The sequence below is a fragment of the Mustela putorius genome, unplaced genomic scaffold, assembly GCF_011764305.1.
Source record: "Mustela putorius furo isolate JIRA1106 unplaced genomic scaffold, ASM1176430v1.1 tig00000174_pilon_pilon_pilon, whole genome shotgun sequence".
Lineage (NCBI taxonomy): Eukaryota > Metazoa > Chordata > Mammalia > Carnivora > Mustelidae > Mustela > Mustela putorius.
In genome coordinates, this window is record NW_025421304.1 from 17,120,843 (window position 1) to 17,139,617 (window position 18,775).

At 60.8% G+C, this 18,775-nt stretch overlaps 1 protein-coding gene across 1 annotated transcript in view; it reads left to right on the forward strand.

Moving 5' to 3' along the window:
* Positions 1-18,756, forward strand: part of GNAO1 (G protein subunit alpha o1) — a 155,612-nt gene extending 136,856 nt beyond the window's left edge. The window contains exons 4-8 of the mRNA XM_004744208.2: positions 1,495-1,655; positions 6,564-6,692; positions 8,542-8,671; positions 12,435-12,588; positions 14,565-18,756. Coding sequence (XP_004744265.1) covers positions 1,495-1,655; positions 6,564-6,692; positions 8,542-8,671; positions 12,435-12,588; positions 14,565-14,752 — 762 coding nt within the window. The 3' untranslated portion in view covers positions 14,753-18,756. The remainder of the gene's footprint in view (positions 1-1,494; positions 1,656-6,563; positions 6,693-8,541; positions 8,672-12,434; positions 12,589-14,564) is intronic.
* Positions 18,757-18,775: the final 19 nt, after the last annotated feature.

An 18,775-nucleotide genomic window follows, 5' to 3' on the forward strand; every position in this document is an offset into this window, starting at 1 on the left:
AAGGCCTCAGAAGGGCAGGCTAGAGAACTTCCACATCCTTATATGGACTGGAGCATGGCCCCCAGCCGCTCACAGTCAAGGACAGAGGAACTGTGTCCTGCATTCAGGGGGCAGAAATTGCAAAGACGAGAAGCGAAGGGCGTATGGACTCAGACAGGCAGAGAGCCAGGCCCATTACTGCAGCCTCCCCCCACCCCTCCAGGAGGCACTTTGTGTGTGTGTGAGTGTGTGTGTGTGTGTGTGTGTGTGTGTGTGTGCATGCGCGCACACGCGTGCGCGCCCAGTCGCATGCTTTGTAGGCTGTGAAGTGCTCTGTGTGTGTGCAAGGTGCTTGGCCTGGGGAGGTCCTGTGACTGCTCCAGGAGTCCCTGCGTCTCCAGAGACCACTGCCTTCCCCGTCTGAGGTTACATGTCCGTGATCCATCATCTCTGAAGATGGGGACCCTGTGTGGTATCCCAGAGAAAGGGAAGGGGGAAGACGCCTGCTTGTTATACCATGATGTCCGTGCAAGGGCAGCAGAGTGTCGGGCTCCCAGGGCACCCTGGGGTACCCGTCAGACCGAGGAGGAGGGGGAGAGAGGCAGAGAGAGGCAAACTCCCTATCTCTCCATTCACCCTCTGCCCTTCCCTTGTTTAACCAGGACTGGGCCTCTCCAGCCCCCAGGGAGAGGTAGGCCACAGGTCAACGGCAAATAACTAAAAATTAATAAAATTAAGTTTTGGGGGCGCCTAAGTGGCTCAGTCGGTTAAGCGACCAACTCTTGATTTTGGCTCAGATCACAGTCTCAGGGTCATGAGATCAAGCCCTGCGTCAGGCTCCTTACTCAGCGCAGAGTCTGCTTGAGTTACTCTCTCTTTCCCTCTGCCTCCCCACTGCAAATAAATAAATAAAATCTTTTAAAAAAATTTTAAGTTTTAGCTTTGGGCCAGCCAGGGGCCTCAGCTCTTGACATTGAATATTGACGTAACTGGAGAACCAGCCTCTTCATGCTTCATGCTCCATCCCCCAAGGCACAGGTCCCCTGGAGGCCAGGCCCTCAGCTACCTGGAATTCTCAAGTAACCAAAAGGTCCCTCTTCCTGATTTGCCCAATTCCAGGGACTTTGCTCCACCTAGGTAAGAAGTAGAGAAAATTATAATAGTCAAAAACATTGATTTTTTTTTTTCCCCAAAAGAATACTCTGCAAAACCATTTTCAAAAAAAAATGAAAGCAGGGCTGCCTTGGTTGAGCTGGCAGGCGGAGGACTGAGCCCTATCCGCTCCCCACCTGCCCACAGGAGACAATCAGGCTGCATGGGGCACAGTTGAAACTGCCACATTGAAAGTCACCGTGCCAGACAGAAGGCTCCAATGGCTCTCATCCCCACTATATCCAGTGGCCCGCCTTTCCTGAGCAGGCCAAGGGCTGAGCCGTGGTCCCAGTACCCTAGCCTGTGCCCGACCAGGGCTGTGACCCCACCGAAGCCTCAAAGACCACCCCTGTCTCCTCACAGGCTGACGCCAAGATGGTGTGTGACGTGGTAAGTCGGATGGAAGACACCGAGCCCTTCTCTGCAGAACTGCTTTCCGCCATGATGCGGCTCTGGGGCGACTCAGGAATCCAGGAATGCTTCAACAGGTCTCGGGAGTATCAGCTCAACGATTCTGCCAAATAGTGAGTGTCTTGGGGCTGGGGTGGCCGCCGGCAGGCACAAAAGCCAGCATGGAAGCGGAGGTGGGCGCACAGGGAGGGGACCTCGGCTGAGGTCAGAACTGCCGTGACGTGTTCTGTCACGGGTGTCAGGAAAGGTGTCTGGAAGGAGAGGGAAAGGGCTTCTCCTCGCACCCCCGGGGTAAGAGGCCAGGGAAGCCGAACACACGAGAGACAGCGAACAGTAGGGCTCCCAGAGGGCGGGATCTGTCAACACCTTGCCCTGGACAGGGCCTGGCACTCCAGAAGGAAAGTCTATAATCTAACAGCTTTTTCCCTCCGGAGAAGCCCTGACCCCGTAAGTACAAACCAAGAGCCATATGGGCAGAAAGTAATTGACATGATGCCATTTCTGTTTCATTTTAGAGGAAATAAACGTTCCATTCCTCTATCTTTAAAATGAATATTTTAAATAAGACTAAGGAAATGATCAAACATATCCTTTGATAGTACATTATAACCAAATATGGGGAAGGAAAGGAGAAGAGAGAAGGGGGAGTGAAGGTGAGGGAAGAGGCTTGGTGGAAGCCAGAGAGGCTGAGAGGGGGACAAACACAGGGGGGAGCAGAGAAAGTAGCCTGTGGGGGCTCGTCTGTGACAGCAGCTCTGTCACTTCAAGTGTCCCTCGGGTTACATGCCCTTGTTCCTCAGAGCAGGGGCTCCATGCCCCGGGGAATGGCCTGCCCGGGCTGCGGACAGGTCTTCTGTCCTGGAGACTCTGGGACCACACCCCACTTTTGCAGTCTTGTGACCAAGTTGTCAGTGGGAGCGTCTGGGTTTGAACCCACCGTCTTAGGACGTGTGTGCTCCACCACCGGTCTCATTCCGCCGTCCTCACCCCCCTGCTGCTCCACCACTCTGCCCCCAGGAGACATTTGGCAATGTCTGGGGACATTCCTGATTGTCCCGACTCGGGTGGTGGTGCTGGCATCTAGTGGACAGAGGCCAGGGATGCGGCTGAGCGTCCTACAGTGCATCAGCCGGGGCCCTCCTTAGCAGGAATCATCTGGACCAAAATGTCAGTAGTGCTGAGCCTGAGAAATCCCAGCCTACCCCCTGGTGGTGTCACAGAGGCAAGGGCCCAGAAAATGGCACTTGCTCACAGATGTTGGGCCATGTCCGTCAGCCACGATGATAGCTACTAAACTAGAGACTTGAGCAAGGCCAGAGTGCCCCCCCAGTTCTGCACACCTAGACTATCTACTGGGTCAACGCTAGGTTCTGGGAGTCCCAGGTGGTAGTGAGCCGGGCCCTGGGGCCCTGATGAGCCCCCCAGGGCTACCTCGGTGGGCAGGGGTGTGAGCGTGGGGATTTGTGCCTACAGCTGCCGGCGCATGCTCAAGTCACTCCTCCAGTGGCCCCAGGTCGTCCCCCTGAGCCATTTGGGGTTTGGGGGGATGGCTTGCCCACCCCAGCTGGTCCCCAGTCCAGGGCCTTCCTACCCCCCCCCACTCCCCTCAGGCCATCAAATAGTGGTCTCCACTTAAATTGTTGTCCATTTCATTATAACCTAAATACACTGGAAAAAAAATTTTTTTCACACTACAAAGAGGTGTAAAATTAATAATAAACTCCTTCTTCCAGGTCTGTCCCCTTCCAACTCGTAATTATTTCATCTCTCTGTCCCAGTGTTGTCCAGGAAAACCTGACCCTCCAAGCAGCCATAGTATTTAGTGGCCTCCGGGATGGTTCGGCTCACATGCCCGCCTCCCATGTCTCTGCCCCACTTCCAAGACCAGCTTCTTGCTAGTTAAGGGATGACCTGTGGTTCTTCTGGTGGTTGCCTTTATATCATTAAGTAAGAAGCTTGAGTCAATATTTGTCAACTCCCCGCCAAGTCAGCTGAGGAAACCTGGCTCCTTCTCTCCATGTGTCTGTCTCTGGGACAGGGTCCCAGGACAGGCCAGGGCGGGAACCCACAGCAGTCAGGTAAGGAAGGGCCTTAAACCTTGCCTGGTCCAGGGTGGCTCTGCGACCCTGGTCTTAGCAGCCAGATCCCCTTTTCTGACAGAATCCTGGGTGCAATATACAAAACAGTTAACAGCGGATTTGTTGTGGCAGAGAGAGAGAGAGCCCCATAGGGCTGACTCAGGACCCAGTTCCAAGGGGTGGTGTGAGTGAATCCCCCTGTCCCCCAGGCCAATCCCCTCACTTAACTGGTGAGGACACCTGGGCCCTGAGGGGACAGGGAGGTGGCCGGTGCTGCCAGGCTCCCTCCACCCAGGCCTCTGTGGATAGGGCTGGCTCTCCCTTTGACCCTCCAGATGGTGCTGAGACAAGCCCCGGGAGCCCAGGAATCTAAGCACGTCCCGGCAGGGGCTGTACAAGCTAGTTCCATGGTCTGGTTGGGCCTGTTTCTTCTCCTGCCCTCTCTCCGGAGCCCACCCCTCGGGCTTTGCTCCTGCGCCCCGCTGACATGGCTCAGGCTCTCGACCCCCTCCTTGTAGCACCCCCATGCCTGCTCCCTCTCCACTTCCTGCCTGTGCCCTCTCTGGAACCCTTGAACCTCTTCCAGTCCATGCTCAGGGCCTGGGTGAGCTTCTCCAGCCCCGTCCACCTCCATTCCTCACGCGCCCCCACAGATCTCCCTCGTGTGGGGCCAGCCCAGCCCTCCCTCCTGCCTCCGCCCTGTCCATTCGGACATCTCAGCACTTCCCAAATTAATATGTGCCACCTGACTCCCAGCTCCTCCCTCCCCCAAACCCGCTCTGCCCCACTCTTCTTCCCACTAAGAGCAGCTTCGTTATACCACGAGGAGGTGGCTTTAAGGGGCTCTGCCTCCCACTCCCGCCTCCGCCAGGCCCCAGCCTCTCACCTGCAGGGCTGCAGCAACCTCCCAACAGGGGTCCTTTCACCTCCCTCCTGATCTGCTCTCCGTACAGCAACAAACTCCTTGTTCCAGTACTCTTCATCAGAACCTTCCAGAAGCTTCCCATCTTGCTCAGCGTGAAAGCCCAAGTGCCTACAAGCTGTGCCCCACCCTTGCCTCCATCACCCCACTCCAGTCCCACAGCTCCCTCCTCCCACCACACCACCCCTGCCCAGGGCCTGCGTCCCAGCCCCTCCACCACCGCAGGGTGTCCTCTGTACCTGCAAGGGGAGAGGCTCAGCCTCCACTCCAGTGTCATCCTGCCTTCCCCAGCCCCCCCTCTGCCCAATAGCAATGCTCCTCAGGCCTCCTCCTTACCAACTGCCTCTGTCTTTGCGTCTTACTTAACTGTTAATTATCTCACACGCACATGTGCACACAAACACATGTAGGCTCTGGGGTGGTGGGGACGGTACTGGTCGTATTCACTGTCTCATCCCAGCACCCAGGGAGATGGGGGGTTGGGGAACAAGTAGGTGCCTCTCCCACTTGCTCACCCTCCCCTCCCTTGGCCACGTCCATATGTGAGGCTCAGCAGCACAGAGAGACAGAGGGCCAGATGTTTTGTCTAAAAGAGGTTTCCCCAGCTGGGATTGGGGGGGGGGTGCCAAGGGGCCAAGGCCAGAGACTCCCCCGTCCTGGTATCCAGCTGGAGACAACAGAATGAGGGTCATTTCAAAACCAGCAGAGCTCCTAAGCAGGGGCAGTGGGTGTGGGGCAGGGAGTGAGGGGGGTGTGAGGGGTCATGCCCAGAGAGGTTAGGAGGATTGGGACAAGCCAGGAGGGGCTCCTCCAGGCTGAGCCCAGAGTCCAGACACTCCCAGGGGCCTGGTCGGGAGATGCTGAGGCAGCCAGAGCTGCCAGGTCCAGGCCCGAAGAGCACGGGATCTGGAGTCAGGCACATCCAGGCTCAAATCCTAGCAGGGTCCCTTTTCTAACTATGTGACTTCAAGCTTATGCCTCCTACCCCTGGGAGTCCCTCATTCAGTTTTATTTCTTCAGGGAAAATCCTCACAAGGATTTGAGGAGGGCCTGGATTATTGGTTTATCAGTGGAAACCCTCATTGCTGAAGACATTTCCCCCTCCAGCCCCATGAGCATCCTCAGGCTGAGAAACTGACCCTCACAGGTCCCAGGGCTAGTGCCAATGAAGGGTAGCCCCTCCTCACGCAAACTAGGACCCCACATTGTCCTGGGGCTTGGACCCTGGGGACTCCTCCCCTGTGGGCTGTGTGCAGTTCTCCCCCAGCACAAGGGGGTAAGTGGCCCAGCCAGCCCTGTGCATCACTGAATCCTCCTCAGGCCTGGCCCACCTCCCTGCTTCCTGGTTTTCCAGATCCCACCCCTGCTTTGGGTTCAAACCTAACCCCGAAGCCCTTCCGGCTGGATGGGTAAAGTGCAAAGACATGGTCTGTCTCCAGAGCCAGTGGTGACATGAAAAGAGAGCCCTGATGCCAAAGACATGGGTCCCATCCCCATGTCACCTCTGAGCTGTGTCACCTCTGATCCTCTCTTCCACGGACCAGTGCCCCGGTAAACTAAACAAGTCTGGAAACACCGGCGGATGCCCAGAGGCCTCTGGGCAGCACTCAGGAGTACTGTTAGGGGGTGGACCAGATGTCCGGATTGGAGCCCCCGGCTCCCAGCTGGGCCTTTGTTGATCCTCAGTTTTCTAATCTCTAAAACGGTTCATATAATTCAGGGCAACTAAGGGTAAAACATGATCACACATGCCAAGAGTCAAAGGTAACTGTTGGCCACTATGTAAGAGTCTGGCCTCTAAATGCACCACCCCTGGCCCTGCACAAGCAGCCCTTGGTCTGAGCTAAAGGCTCTTTGAGGATGTGAGGGTAGAACATAAGCTCCTCCCACTCTCTGCCCCCAACCACAGGGCAATGAATGGTGGGGGGCTGGGGTGCCGTTGCTTCCACGGTCGGCCCCCAGGGGGCGCTGCCCGGGACTGGGCCAGCTTGTTCCAGGGCCCCTTGTGTTGCCCTCCCCAGCTACCTGGACAGCCTGGATCGGATCGGGGCCGCCGACTACCAGCCCACCGAGCAGGATATCCTCCGAACCAGGGTCAAAACCACTGGCATCGTAGAAACCCACTTCACATTCAAGAACCTCCACTTCAGGTGAGGCCCAGGGAGTTTCCCGAACCCTGACGAGGGCACTGGGACAGATGGGAAACACCGGCCTCTCGGCCCTGTCTCGTCTGCCTTGGGGAGCTTTCCAGTTGGGACAGGCAGTTAAATACAAGAAGGGACCTGCCTGTGTGTGTTTTCCACCAAGTTCAGGGGCCAGGACGACCAGGGAGGCTTCCTGGAAGAGGCATTCTGGAGTGGGTCTCCAAGGAACAGAGAGGATTGGAGTGAACAGAGGAGCGGAGTCCTGTCCCTAGATGACTTCTGAGGAGGAGGGAGGCAAATGTCCCAGGTGGCCCCTTGAAGTCCTCCTTGTGGGAGGGGGAGGGAAGGAGGATGGATAGGCCCAAGCAGTGAGACGCCAAGAACCCGGGTAATCTCAGAGCTGGAGGGGTTTAGAGATCAGCTGACCCCCCGTCTCTAGGTACATGTGGGGAAACCAAGGGCTGGGAGGAGCAAGGCTGTCCCCAAACACAGAACACAACTCAAGTCCAAGAGCTCAGAGCACCTTAGAAGCCTGAGGCAGAAAGCTGGACTTCTCAGGCCCTCCTGGAGAGTTGTGTCCCCACCTGGGCTAACCTCCCGTGCTGAGGCCTGAGAGTCCCTGTCCTGCTCCTACCTACCTTCCAGATGTGGTTTCTGGGTGTCCATAAAGCAGGAGGAGAGGTCGGGAGGCAGGGACTACAGGCTGGTAGACCAGTGTAAGGGCCTGCTTTGTGGCCGCCTGCCCTGCCTGGGAGGGCTGGACCCCACACTGGCCCCCTAGCCCCGTCCTGCTCTCACACAGACTGAGGGGGCTCAAGTTCTGCCTTGGGGGCCCTGGACCCAACAGTCAGCGCTGGACACCAGAGCCTCCCCTGAATCTGGAGAGTGCAGCAATAGGCTGAGCAGCCCCACAAGGTGTCTCTAACCTTCTGGTCTCCTCAGTGTCTCCAGCCCACGCCTCTGGGCATAGGGAGGGGACCTGGACTCAGGGCTGCCAGCAGGCAGAGGGTGAGAATAAGCATTGGGAAGGGCTCACAGAGGCCAGGGGCCATGACCCTATATTTCAGATGCAGAAGAAGGAGCCATGGGAAGCAGTAGTAGGACAGGAACCAGCCTACTTCTTTGCACAGAACTTACTGGCCTCTGCCCACAGGGGTTCTCCTCTGTTGGGAGGGCCTGCAATCCCCACGCACACTGGCTCAGAGCCCAGGCCTCCGAGGCCGTGGGTCTTTCCTCAGGGCACGAGGGTAGGAGACTGACTCTTCCCTCCAGGACGCGGTCGCACCTGCCCGCAGTCTCCTCTTACAGCCCACCTATGTCCTGGGGGGTGGCGTCTAGAGGGAGAGAGGAGGTGGCCCTCTGCTGGGAAGGCGTGGCATGGAGCAGGGCTGTCTTGTCTGCTGACAGATCCGGGTCAGACCCTCGCTCTACCATACCAGCCTTCACCAGGACCACTGGCCCTTCACAAGGCCCTTGGTGCCTCCCTTTCCCCCCACGTAATGGGCACTGATCCCTGCCCACCTGACACCCCCAGGACCGGGGGCTTGCCCAGACCACAGACAGGACCGCACACGCCGAAGGCCAGCAACAGGTTATGCGTGCTGCCCAAGAGAAGCGCCTCACAGAAGCGATTATTGGGGGCCACCTGAGGTGCCCCCTTTGTAAGATTCTCGAGGTGCAAGGGCAGGTCTCTGAGCCCCAACATGAGCACAGCCCATCATGGGGCAGACGACCCAGTCCACCCATCAGCACCTGTGACAGGGTGTTCCGGGAGGCTCGGGGCTTGACCAGGCACTCCCACACCAGCCTGAACCCCACCGCCCACCACTCACAGTTTCCCTCTCTCCCCTCCCAGGCTGTTCGACGTCGGGGGCCAGCGATCTGAACGCAAGAAGTGGATCCACTGCTTCGAGGACGTCACAGCCATTATCTTCTGCGTCGCGCTCAGCGGCTACGACCAGGTGCTCCATGAAGACGAGACCACGGTGAGTGGCCCTGGGCCCACCCGGCCTGTGGTGGCATGGAGAGACTAGGCCTCAGTGGCCCTGGGGGCTCCAGGGCGGGGCCAGCTGTGTTGGCTGGGGTTCTGCCACTGGGGGCCAGGCCCGCTCCCTCCTGTGAAGGGGGGCCAGGCAGACGCCCTGTGATGCGGCTGCAGGAGAGGCCGCTGTGGGCCGTCAGTGCCTCTTCAGTAAACACAGCAGAGGCCCAGAAGCCGCCGGGCCAGAACCAAATGAAGCCAGTCAGTCCTAAAAGAAATCAAGGTGCAGCCAAGCAAGAATGTATGTAAGACAGAAATAGCCAGTCTCAGGCCCGACAACCTGTCCCCAGCACCGACTGGGCTGTGGCCAGAGGGGCTGCATGTGGCTGGCAGGGGGAGTGCACGGGGTGCGGGCCCCCTCCTCAGAGGAGGTTGGCCACGCTGGCCTCAAAGAGAGGCCCTCAGCTGGAAAGAGGTGCGGCCTTTCTCTGGGCCTGCTCCTACTGTGCTGCCAGGTTCTGGCGGCTCGCTCCCTGCCTCAGCTACTGCTATCTGCCGGAGTGGGGTAACCATAGTACTTCGTCTCAGGGCCGCCGGTGACACGTTGAGAGAATGCAGGTGAAACCGTCGGAACCGCGGAGCTGGTGGTTGTACTGTCGCCGGCAGCTGTCCCTATGTGTGTCGGGGGGTGGCGTCCACTGAGCAGCAGGCCTGTCTATGGAGCCTGCAAGGGAAGCTGGGTGTCGGCGTGATGCACCTGCGGGGTCCCTGGAGACGAGCCCGTGGCACCTGCAGGGGGTCATGGGGTCCTGGCTGTGGGGTCAGCCCCATCTGTGGGACGCACGTGCAAACCCTGGGCCCTAGCCTCTCAGAGTCAGCGTTGAGGGCGTGAAGCCATGTGTCGGTCGTCACGGCAGGCCCTGAGCAAGGTGGTCTCTCGCCGTCTGTCCTGTCTCAGTTCTGGCCTGCTGGTCCTGCAGGCCTTCTGGGCACATCTGGTGGGCTGCGGGCTGGGGTGCCGCGCTGTGGGGAGGGACTGGCATGGGATGAGGTTTTCGGCAGACTGGGACCGGAGCCGCCAGCAGGGCGTTGAAGGGGCCGGGGCTGAACCCCATGATGGTCTGCCTTATCCTTCCTCTTTTGGGGCCAGCTGCACCCCTGAGTTGGGTTCCAGCAAAGCCCCTGAGCCCTGCCTTGTCTAGGGGTGAGGCTCCTAGGGCCTTGGCTGGGAGCTTGTTCTGGTAGAGCAGTCACTGTCAGTGGCCTCGGCCGGCTGCTGCGTCTCGGATCCCTGGAGCCAGGTGGTGGGTAGAGGCCCGCGCTGGGCTGTGCTGGGACCCGGACTCCCCGGCTGCACCCACTATGCACCCCTGCCCAGGGACGGCCCTGGCACTTCTCTCACTGTTCCGCCGGTTGACTCTATGGTTTCGAAGCTGCTCGTCACCGACAGTGGCATCCACCCATGTGGTCTGGGCTCCACTCGGTTCATCTTTCCTCCCTCCAAAGCCCGGGAGTAAGAAGCAGGGCTGGGCTAGCATGGCGTCTGTAACCCACGGGTTGCAAAGAAAGCAGAGAGCCGGAGGGCAGGAGGGCCCCACTCCCTCCATTCGCCTCTCCCCTGTGACCTGCCCTCCTGGGTCTGCGCGCACCTTAAACCTTGAGTCCCAGGCTCCACAGCCGTGGGGCAGGGCCTCTCACTCACCTCTGGAGCACCGGGTCGAAGCAAAGGGACATCCGTGTGGGTCTGGCAGCCACGGGGCCCCAAGCTCCTTAGCCGTCGGTCACCCGTGTCCGTGGTTTGGTTAGGTGCCCTCCCCGTCCAGCCCGGCTGACCCCCGGAAGCTCCTCGCCAGCCCCATCACCGCGTGTGCACACCTTCTGGGGAACACGGCCCACGGGCCCCGCCGCCTCCTTCTCTTCTTGCCTTTACTGTCCCCTTCCACCCTCTCTCGTCTTCCTGCCCCATTTTCCCGGCCCCTGTTGCACAAGGGCTGAAGCACAGGACCTTGGGGAAGCCAAGGCCAGGAACAGGCTTTTCCTGGAGCCCTTTCCACCCAGAAGCAGGCCGTCGGTGCCCCCTGGGGAGAGCGAATGGGCTTCGCTACAGGACAGCCACTCACAAAGGCAGCTCATTGCCACGGGGACAGCGAGAGAGCTCAGCAAACATCTGTGTGGCCAGGACACGGCCATGCTGGGCAGCTGAGGAGCCACACAGCGCTGGTGCAGAGCCAGGCCCTGGCCCTGCCACGGGGTGAGCGTGGCAGCCTCTCCCTTCCTCCTTCACAAAATGGCTACAGTGGCCAAGCAGCCTTGTGGGCAGCGGTGAGGCCCATCGGACTTGGCACTCAGGAGCCGGCCGCAGTCGGGCTGCTCCGTCCCAGCGTATGGCGAAAGGACAAGCTGTGGGACATGGACACTCCGCCCCGGGAGGCAAAAGCAGGACCCTGCTGACCCATCGTTGGTCCTCAGACTTCCTCCATGGTCAACCCGCACGTCCCTCCTGGCCTGGGGCAGGAGCGGGGCCTGCCGGGGACAGAAGAGTCTACAGACAGCTCCTGGAGCCTGGCCAGGGTTCCCGGGGGCCTCGGGGCTGCCCCCCACCCCCCGCCAGCCAGCCGCCCCGCCCACTGCACCCCTGCAGCCCGAGGGTTTCATCCTGTCCTCATACCCCAGGCTGGTGGCTCCAGCAGCCCCAGGCCTCGGCCTGCCACTGCTTCTTCAGGCCACTACCGTCACCGCCGCCTACAGGGCCTTCACTGGCCAAACCAAGGCCAAAACCATGTGCAGATTCTGGGAGACGCTCCAAGCTGGGCAGGTATGAAGCGCCTCCCTCCAACCGAAACCATCAGTTAAGAGTTGAAAGCACCAGGTTGTCAGGGCCCCTCCGGGTGACTTGCTGTGACGGCCTGCCCCGCCCACTCCCGCCTCCCACCCTCGACGTCCTTGTCCTCTGCCAGCCTGTGTGGGGGCCTCAGGATGGGCGCTGCCCTTCACTTCCCGGACCCGAGACTGGTGGAACCAGTATTTCTGTTTTTTTCCTCTTGCTTTTCCTCCTGCATTCTGGGTTTTTTATCTTCTTTTCTGTGTTAAGCTGTTTTGCTGGGCTTCTTCTTGGGGTTCTTCTGGCCACTCTACTGAGAAACCAGCCCCAACAACGAGGCCACCCAGAGTGGCCGCTGGCCTAGCCACGGCCCAGCCAACCAACCAGACCCCCCAACTGCACCAAGGCCACAGCAAGATCACCCCCCAGACGCTGTCCCCTGGTGTCTGCTTCCAACTCTGGATTAATTCGAGGATCTCTTCGTCCTCGGTTAATGTTTCCCAAAGGAATGCGTGCACCCTCCCACCCCCGCTGGTGAAACTGAATGAGACCCCGGTAGAGAACTCTGCATGGCCCGTGGTTCCGTGTAGACATGCTGGATGGTGGTGCTGCCCCTGCCCCCGCGTGCATGGTGCATGTCCTCTCCATGAGCTGGAGCCCCTCCAGGGGACTTGGCTGCCCCACCCCAGGGCGGCCTTCTGCAGGGGTGGGGGGGTGGGCAGCGTTCCCTGCCCTGCCCACCCTGCTCTGCCCCCCAGCCTGCCTGCGTGTGGAATGAAGTGAGGAGCGTGTCCGTCTGTCCCGCGGGGCCTCCCGTCTCCGTCCCCCAATGGCACGGTCGGCCATGTCGGAGGGCCCTGCCTTTGCTTGGTGTGCTGTCCGCGGCCACGGGCGGTCGGGGCCCTGGGCACTGCCAGCCCTCACCTGCCTCTCCGCTCTGTTGCAGAACCGCATGCACGAGTCCCTGAAGCTTTTCGACAGCATCTGCAACAACAAATGGTTCACAGACACGTCCGTCATCCTGTTCCTTAACAAGAAGGACATATTTGAAGAGAAGATCAAGAAGTCCCCGCTCACCATCTGCTTCCCCGAATACACAGGTAGAGAGTCCCCGTCCCGGCAGGGACAGCCGGAGCCTGCGCAGCTGCTTCCTGACGGAGCCGCCCCTCGGCCGAGCCCAGTGGGCCTTCACGGTGCTCCAGGAGGCACTGGGCTCTGTGAGGAAGGCTCCGGAAGAGAACAAAGACGCTCCCCCACCCCCCCTGCCTTCCCTGTGAATGTGCTGTCAGGAGGCAGGCCAAGCAGTCAGGGGAGGCCGGCTGGAGCCCCGGTTCCCTCTGGGAGCCTTGTCTTGGCCATCTGGAAACACAGATTATCAGGGAGGTGACAGCACCAGGATGATAAAGGGCTTAGAAGCAGGGGCTTCGAGTCAGGCAGCCTGAGGGTCCTGCCCAACCCTGCAGCTCAGAGCAGGTCACGTAATCCCTGGGATTCTGTGGCCCTCCCTCAGGACTCAGAGTGAGCCAGTGAGCAGGGAGAATTTAGCGTGCGGCTGGCACATAGTAGGAACTCACTGAACACATGCCGGGCCTGTTGTCGTGGTGCCTGTAACTAACAAGCCCCTCCCATATGGGCTTCTACAAGCGGCAAGTGACCATGGGCAATGACAGGGCTTCTTGAGCAGTAGAGACCCTGGGCTCCCCGCAGAGGGGCTGAGGAGGTCAGAGCTACCGCCTATACCATTGCCATGGTTGACCCAGCTGCGGGATATACGGGCAACTGGGGAGGACAGCCTGACCAGGGCCCCATGCACCAGCAAGGGTGGCCACCAGCTTTTCCAGATGGTCAGAGCCTGGCCAGAGGGGTGAGTGGGAGGAGAAATGGGCCTTCCCAGCCCGACCAGCCCCCGGCCTGGAACGCACAGGGCAGGGGCAGAGTCCCAACAAGGCAGGCCTCTCAGGGGAGCCTCCAGGCTGAACTCCAGTTCCTTGAAAGGAGATGTGGGGGTCATAGCTTGGGGCCAGGCAAGCAGTATGGGCCCCCTCACTCAAGGCCAGGCCCCCACTTAGCGTGTGACCAGAGACAGACAAAGCCCTCATGGCCACCAAGTAGGGGGTTATGGATCCTATCCTCGGTGACCTGTGCTGTGGCCTGTGGCACAGCAGAAGCAGGCAAGATGTGTTGGTCACCACGGCTGGTTTGGGGCTCCGGAGGTCTGAGTGATGACCTGTAGGTCCTAGGGACACTTTCCCTCACCTCCAGCCCTGATTTCAGAAGGAGCTGTGGTCTGGCAGACCTTCAAGGCCAGGCCCATGTGCCCATGTGCCTGAGGAGCCGGGACCCCTTTCCACATATGTCCCCCCGAGGCTTCCCGCCCAGCCCCACACTGGGGCTCTAAGATCCAGCCCCACTCCCTGCCTGCCCTCAGCGGGTGGTGGCGGCCCTACCAGGCCTTGAACCTGGCTGCCGGAGCCCTTGGGGGCTTCAGTGCAAAGTTGGGATAAGGGCTCCAGTGCAAAGTCGGGAGTCCAGTTCTGTTTCTCCCCCGACAGCAGCTGCTCTCCCGAAACACCTGTCCCTGGGCTCACCTGGAACCGGGCAGCGTGGCTCCCCCAGGCGGCTGTTAATCCCTGGTAGCGACCAGAGTAAGCGAAGGGTGAGGAGGCAGAGCGGGGAGGCCAAGGCGGCTCACAGGCGCCCAGCAGTGGCCAAAGGAGGTGACATGCGGAGGATAGGCCTGCGGGCTGTGTCAGCCCAGGACTGCCTTCTCGCACACTCGCAGTGGGAGTCAGTGGGTGCCGATTCAAAAGGAAAACAGCAGTTCTGTGAAACGGGACTCACCCTTCATCCAGAGGAGCCACCGGGAGCTTTGTTATTTTGCTTCGTTGTTTTCAAACTGGACGTGGACCACAGACTTGATTTCATAGCGCGCACACACACACACACCCGCCCCATGGGCTCAGCGGGGGCCATCACGCCCCTTCCCCAGTCAGGCTGTGCCCTCAGGGTTGTCACGGGGAGGCCCAGGCCCCGCAGTGGCCTCACCTCACGGCTCCACACCCGGTCTCTCCTACAGGCCCCAGTGCCTTCACGGAAGCCGTGGCTTACATCCAGGCCCAGTACGAGAGCAAGAACAAGTCCGCTCACAAGGAGATCTACACCCACGTCACCTGCGCCACCGACACCAACAACATCCAGTTTGTCTTTGACGCCGTGACGGACGTCATCATCGCCAAAAACCTGCGAGGCTGCGGCCTCTACTGAGCCCCTGCCTCACCCCCCAGCTGCCTGCCTCCCCACCTGGCCTGCTGCCCCACCCCTGCCCCGGAACCAGAGCCCTGCCGCCGCACAGCCGCCGCGCAGCCGCTCTCGGCACTTGGCACAGCAGCTCCCGGCTGGTGCCCAGGAGGGAGGAGAGCACAGCCTCCACGGGCCGCCCCTTCCCCAGACATCGGAGCGCGTGGTAACCCAGGGGCCAGGCACGGGGGCTGCGTGCCCCTGGGCCTCCGCTTCATCTCTGAGGGTTTTATCCTGGCAAGGCGGGGGGAGGGGGCGGTTGGCCGCCGTTTGGTCCAGAACGGGCATGCTCCTGTGTGGGGGTGTCTCTGGGGGGGCACCGTGTTGGCCGTGGTGAGGCCAGCGGGAGCCACTGCTCAGCTTCTTCTGGGGTCTGTCTGGTCGGGGCAGCTCCGTCACCAAAAGCCAGGGTGGGACCAGCGCAAGTGTGTGCGGTTCCCAGGGCTCGACCTTGGCGAGTGCCTCCCCCCTGCTTCGGCCTGGATCTCAGCCCCAGGCACAGCCCTTTCTAATCCAGGCCATCCTTCCTTGCACACCCTCGGAGGGACCTGTGGCCTTCCTGGGGAATCCCATCCCTGACTCCTCATAGGTGTGGAGATGCTTCTGAGACTGGTGTTGCCAAGACATGTGGTTGATGGTGGGAGGGGTCGAGTCCCGCGCCTAGACCGAGGTCAAGGAAGAGGTGGGAGGCGGCGGAGGAGGGGAGGCTGAGCGCAAGGAGCTCTGGTGTTGTCTGGGTTGGGGGCCTCACGCCCCGTGCTTGCAGGCTCAAGGGGGACCATTCACTTTCTCCCATCGCCTGGGTCTCCAGGCAGCTGCTGCAGAAAGTGGGTAGACAGGCTTTTCCTTCTGGAGTTCTGGCTGGGCGGGGGCAGGCACGGCCCTTCAGGCACCGTGTTCTGAGGCTGGGGAGACCCAGGGCCGGTGTTGATGTGGCCCCTGCAGCCAAGGCCCCAGCTTCCTTTTGTCTTGGTGCAGAAATCAGAATTTGTCCGAAGCCCGTGATGTCCGTCAGGGTAGAGGACAGACGTGTGGGACTCAGGCTGGAACGTACACCAGGAGGGGGGCCCAGGCTGGTTCTGACACATAGCCAGCACTAGCACTCCCTTCTGAGAGAGAGTCCTAGGATGGCTTGGAGGGGCTTTGCTATACTGAGCAGAAAGGGGTGGGGTGACTCTGATAAGCCAGGCCCCGGCTGGCCTCGGGCCATCAGCCCGCCTCCCTCTCTCACCCAGGAGCTTCCATGGGCCAGTGCCACCAGCCAGCTCTCCAGGCAGGCCCCCTGTGCCTGTAGGGCAGGCTCTGCCTCGGGAATCAGACTTGCCCCTGCAGAGGCTCAGGCTCCTTCCTCCAGCCCTCTGCTCTCCTAGCCTGCATTCCAGGCTCCAGTCCTGGGCTCCCAGTGCAGCCCCCTGGACTGTCCCAGAGCCAGGAAGACCCCCGGGGCCGACAGCTCCAGGCTTCTCAGCTCCAGTAGGCACGGAGCTCTGGCTGCTGCACAGGAGGCCCAGGGTGTCCCCCCAGTGCCAGATGCCTACAGGGAGGGGCGCCCCTGGTAAGCCCCCTCCCTCATCGGGCTCTGACTGCTGCCCCCAGCCTCGTGGGAAACACAGGGCAGCCAGGGCTGCAGGAACCATCCCACCAGCCTGAGGGCACTTCAATGTCACTTGCCTTGTATGTGAAGCACCTCATAGCAGCTGCTGGTGCGCCAGAGGACAGGCCCCGAGAGCCAGCGGTCCCTGTCCCGTCACAAGCGGCCAGCGCCAGCAAGGCCATTTAAGACAAAGCCGTTCTCTCCCAGTATTACCACCCTGGCAGGGACCGGCCACACCCCTAACTAGCCCCCTGAGCCCAGACCCAAAAGCAGTGGCCCAGAGGAGGGCTGCTTGTCCAGCCCCACCTCTGACGCCATCGCCCTGGAGGTGGGAGCCCCCGGCCGCCTGGGCCCAGGGCCATCCCGTCTGCAGCACAAGAAGGAGGAAAGGCTGGTCACTCGGGACCTTCTCACCCTTCTGGGCCCCGGGACGCCCTGCTGCTGCTTGCCATGCTCCCGCTGTCCCGCCCCGCCTGCAGCAGGGGTCCCTGCTGTCTAGTGGGAGCGCACAAGGAGAGGGTACCCGGGACGAAGGTCCCTCCCTGTCCACTGCGTCTCCCATCCACGTCATTCCCAGTGCGCCAGCATGGGGAGGGGTGACAGACAGTGATGAGTCTCGGCTCCGCCGCAGGGGTAGGTGTGAGGGGAGGAGGGTGAGAGTGTGAGAGACCAGACATGGGTGGGTCTCTCGTCCGCAGTGGCCCCGTGCGCGTCCCCAAAAGGACCATGCTGCAAGTCTGTGAATGGCTCTAATTCAGTGGGCTGAGGAGAAACTGGATTTCTAGGAGGAGCGCCTTTGCCAAACCCGTGACAATTGTGCCTGCCGTCTAGATGCCTGTGGGCCAGTTCTGTGCCCCTCACTGACTGCCCTCACAAAAGCCTGGTCTTGGCCTTCCTACTGAGAACCAAGAGGTCCCCAGGGCTCTCCGGCCTGGCTGGAGGGAGCGGGGCCTGAGGCCCAAGCAGGGGCTCGGTTGAACCTGTCTGCGGAGGGTGTGGGCTCTGCCCCAGGCCTGAGCAGAAAGCAGAGCTCTGGGTCCCTCGACAATAGCTGTGACACTTTGGGTTCCTTGGCCATCTTCCATGGAGGCCTTATATGCCCCCTCCTCTGTGCCCTCTCTGGCCCCAGTGGAGCCTGAGGGCCTATAGCCATATACACCGGCCCACAAGTGGGGACCGTGCCCTGGCAGAAGGCCGCACCTGCCTCTTCCCCCAGCCCAGCTCCACACCCCGCTGCGGGAACTGGAGACACCCAGGCCCTCCACAACCGAAATAGTTGGTTCTCCCACACGGTGGGCAGCGACAGCAAGCGCTCCCCACAACAGGATCCCTGGTAAGCAATCTGGCTATACACCCCCAACAGGGAAGGCCCCAGAGTCCTGTCACCCAGGCACTTCCCCTCTGCAGGGATGAGCCCTGCAGGGAGGGGCTGCCCCCAGGAGTGTTTACTCTTGTCCCCCAGAGGCTGATTCTGCAAGTTTTCCTGCCCCGCCCACCCAGCCCCAGCCTCCCTCCCTGTCCCTCCCTCTTGGTCAGTAAACCCGACCCAGTTCCGGTTCAGCCCCTGCTCCCAACCAGGTGGGGGAGTCTGTCCGGTCCCGTTTGAGAAGTCAGGATGCACTGTTCTTCTCCAAGCTTCTGGAAGTTATTAGGGGCAGCTGGCAGCTCTCAGGCATGGAGAGGCCCGCGATTCTGGTTGGTGGCCACCTTGATTCAGTCTGGGGCACGAGTGGTGAGCGCCCACAGACGGCTCCCCCGGGTCAGCGCCCAAGCCTACGGCAGCCCAGGGTGGCGGCATGGGGCACAACACACAGACCAGGGACCAGGGCCGCGGAGGGAGCTACTGCCCCCGACTCCCCACCCCGCAGTGAGGCAAGTCCTGAGCCGCCCTGCCCTGAGTGGCCTTCCCTCTGGGGGCTCCGGGGCTCCAGACAGACCCCGCCCCAGCCAGACAAACACCCAGTCAAGGGAGGGGAAGGCTGGAACAGAAGCAGAAAGAGCCTTCGAATCCTAAGTCCTGGGCCCTCTTGTCAGGTTGGGGGGTTCCCCTCTGGAGGGGAAGCGCTCAGCCGCAGGCCCAGTGCTTCAGTTCCACCAGCAGGAGCCCAGACCCCTTTTTCACAGCACTGCTGTGACCCGTCCTCTCCTCGCCTGCCCACCCCATCCTCCTGCCTCCCCTCTTCTCCTGGCTCATCCCTGCCCCTCCCCCCTCCTCCCCACTCTCCCATTCCTGTCCCAGGCAGAGGGGAGCCCTGGCGCTGCTCTCCCTCCTTAGCAAGCCCCACCTCCCAGCCCTGCCGCTGTCCACTCCACATTAACTGTAATTTTGTAAGAAGAGTGACTTGTTGGTTTAATAAATCTCTAGTTATTGTAATAATTTATTGGCTGCCGTAATG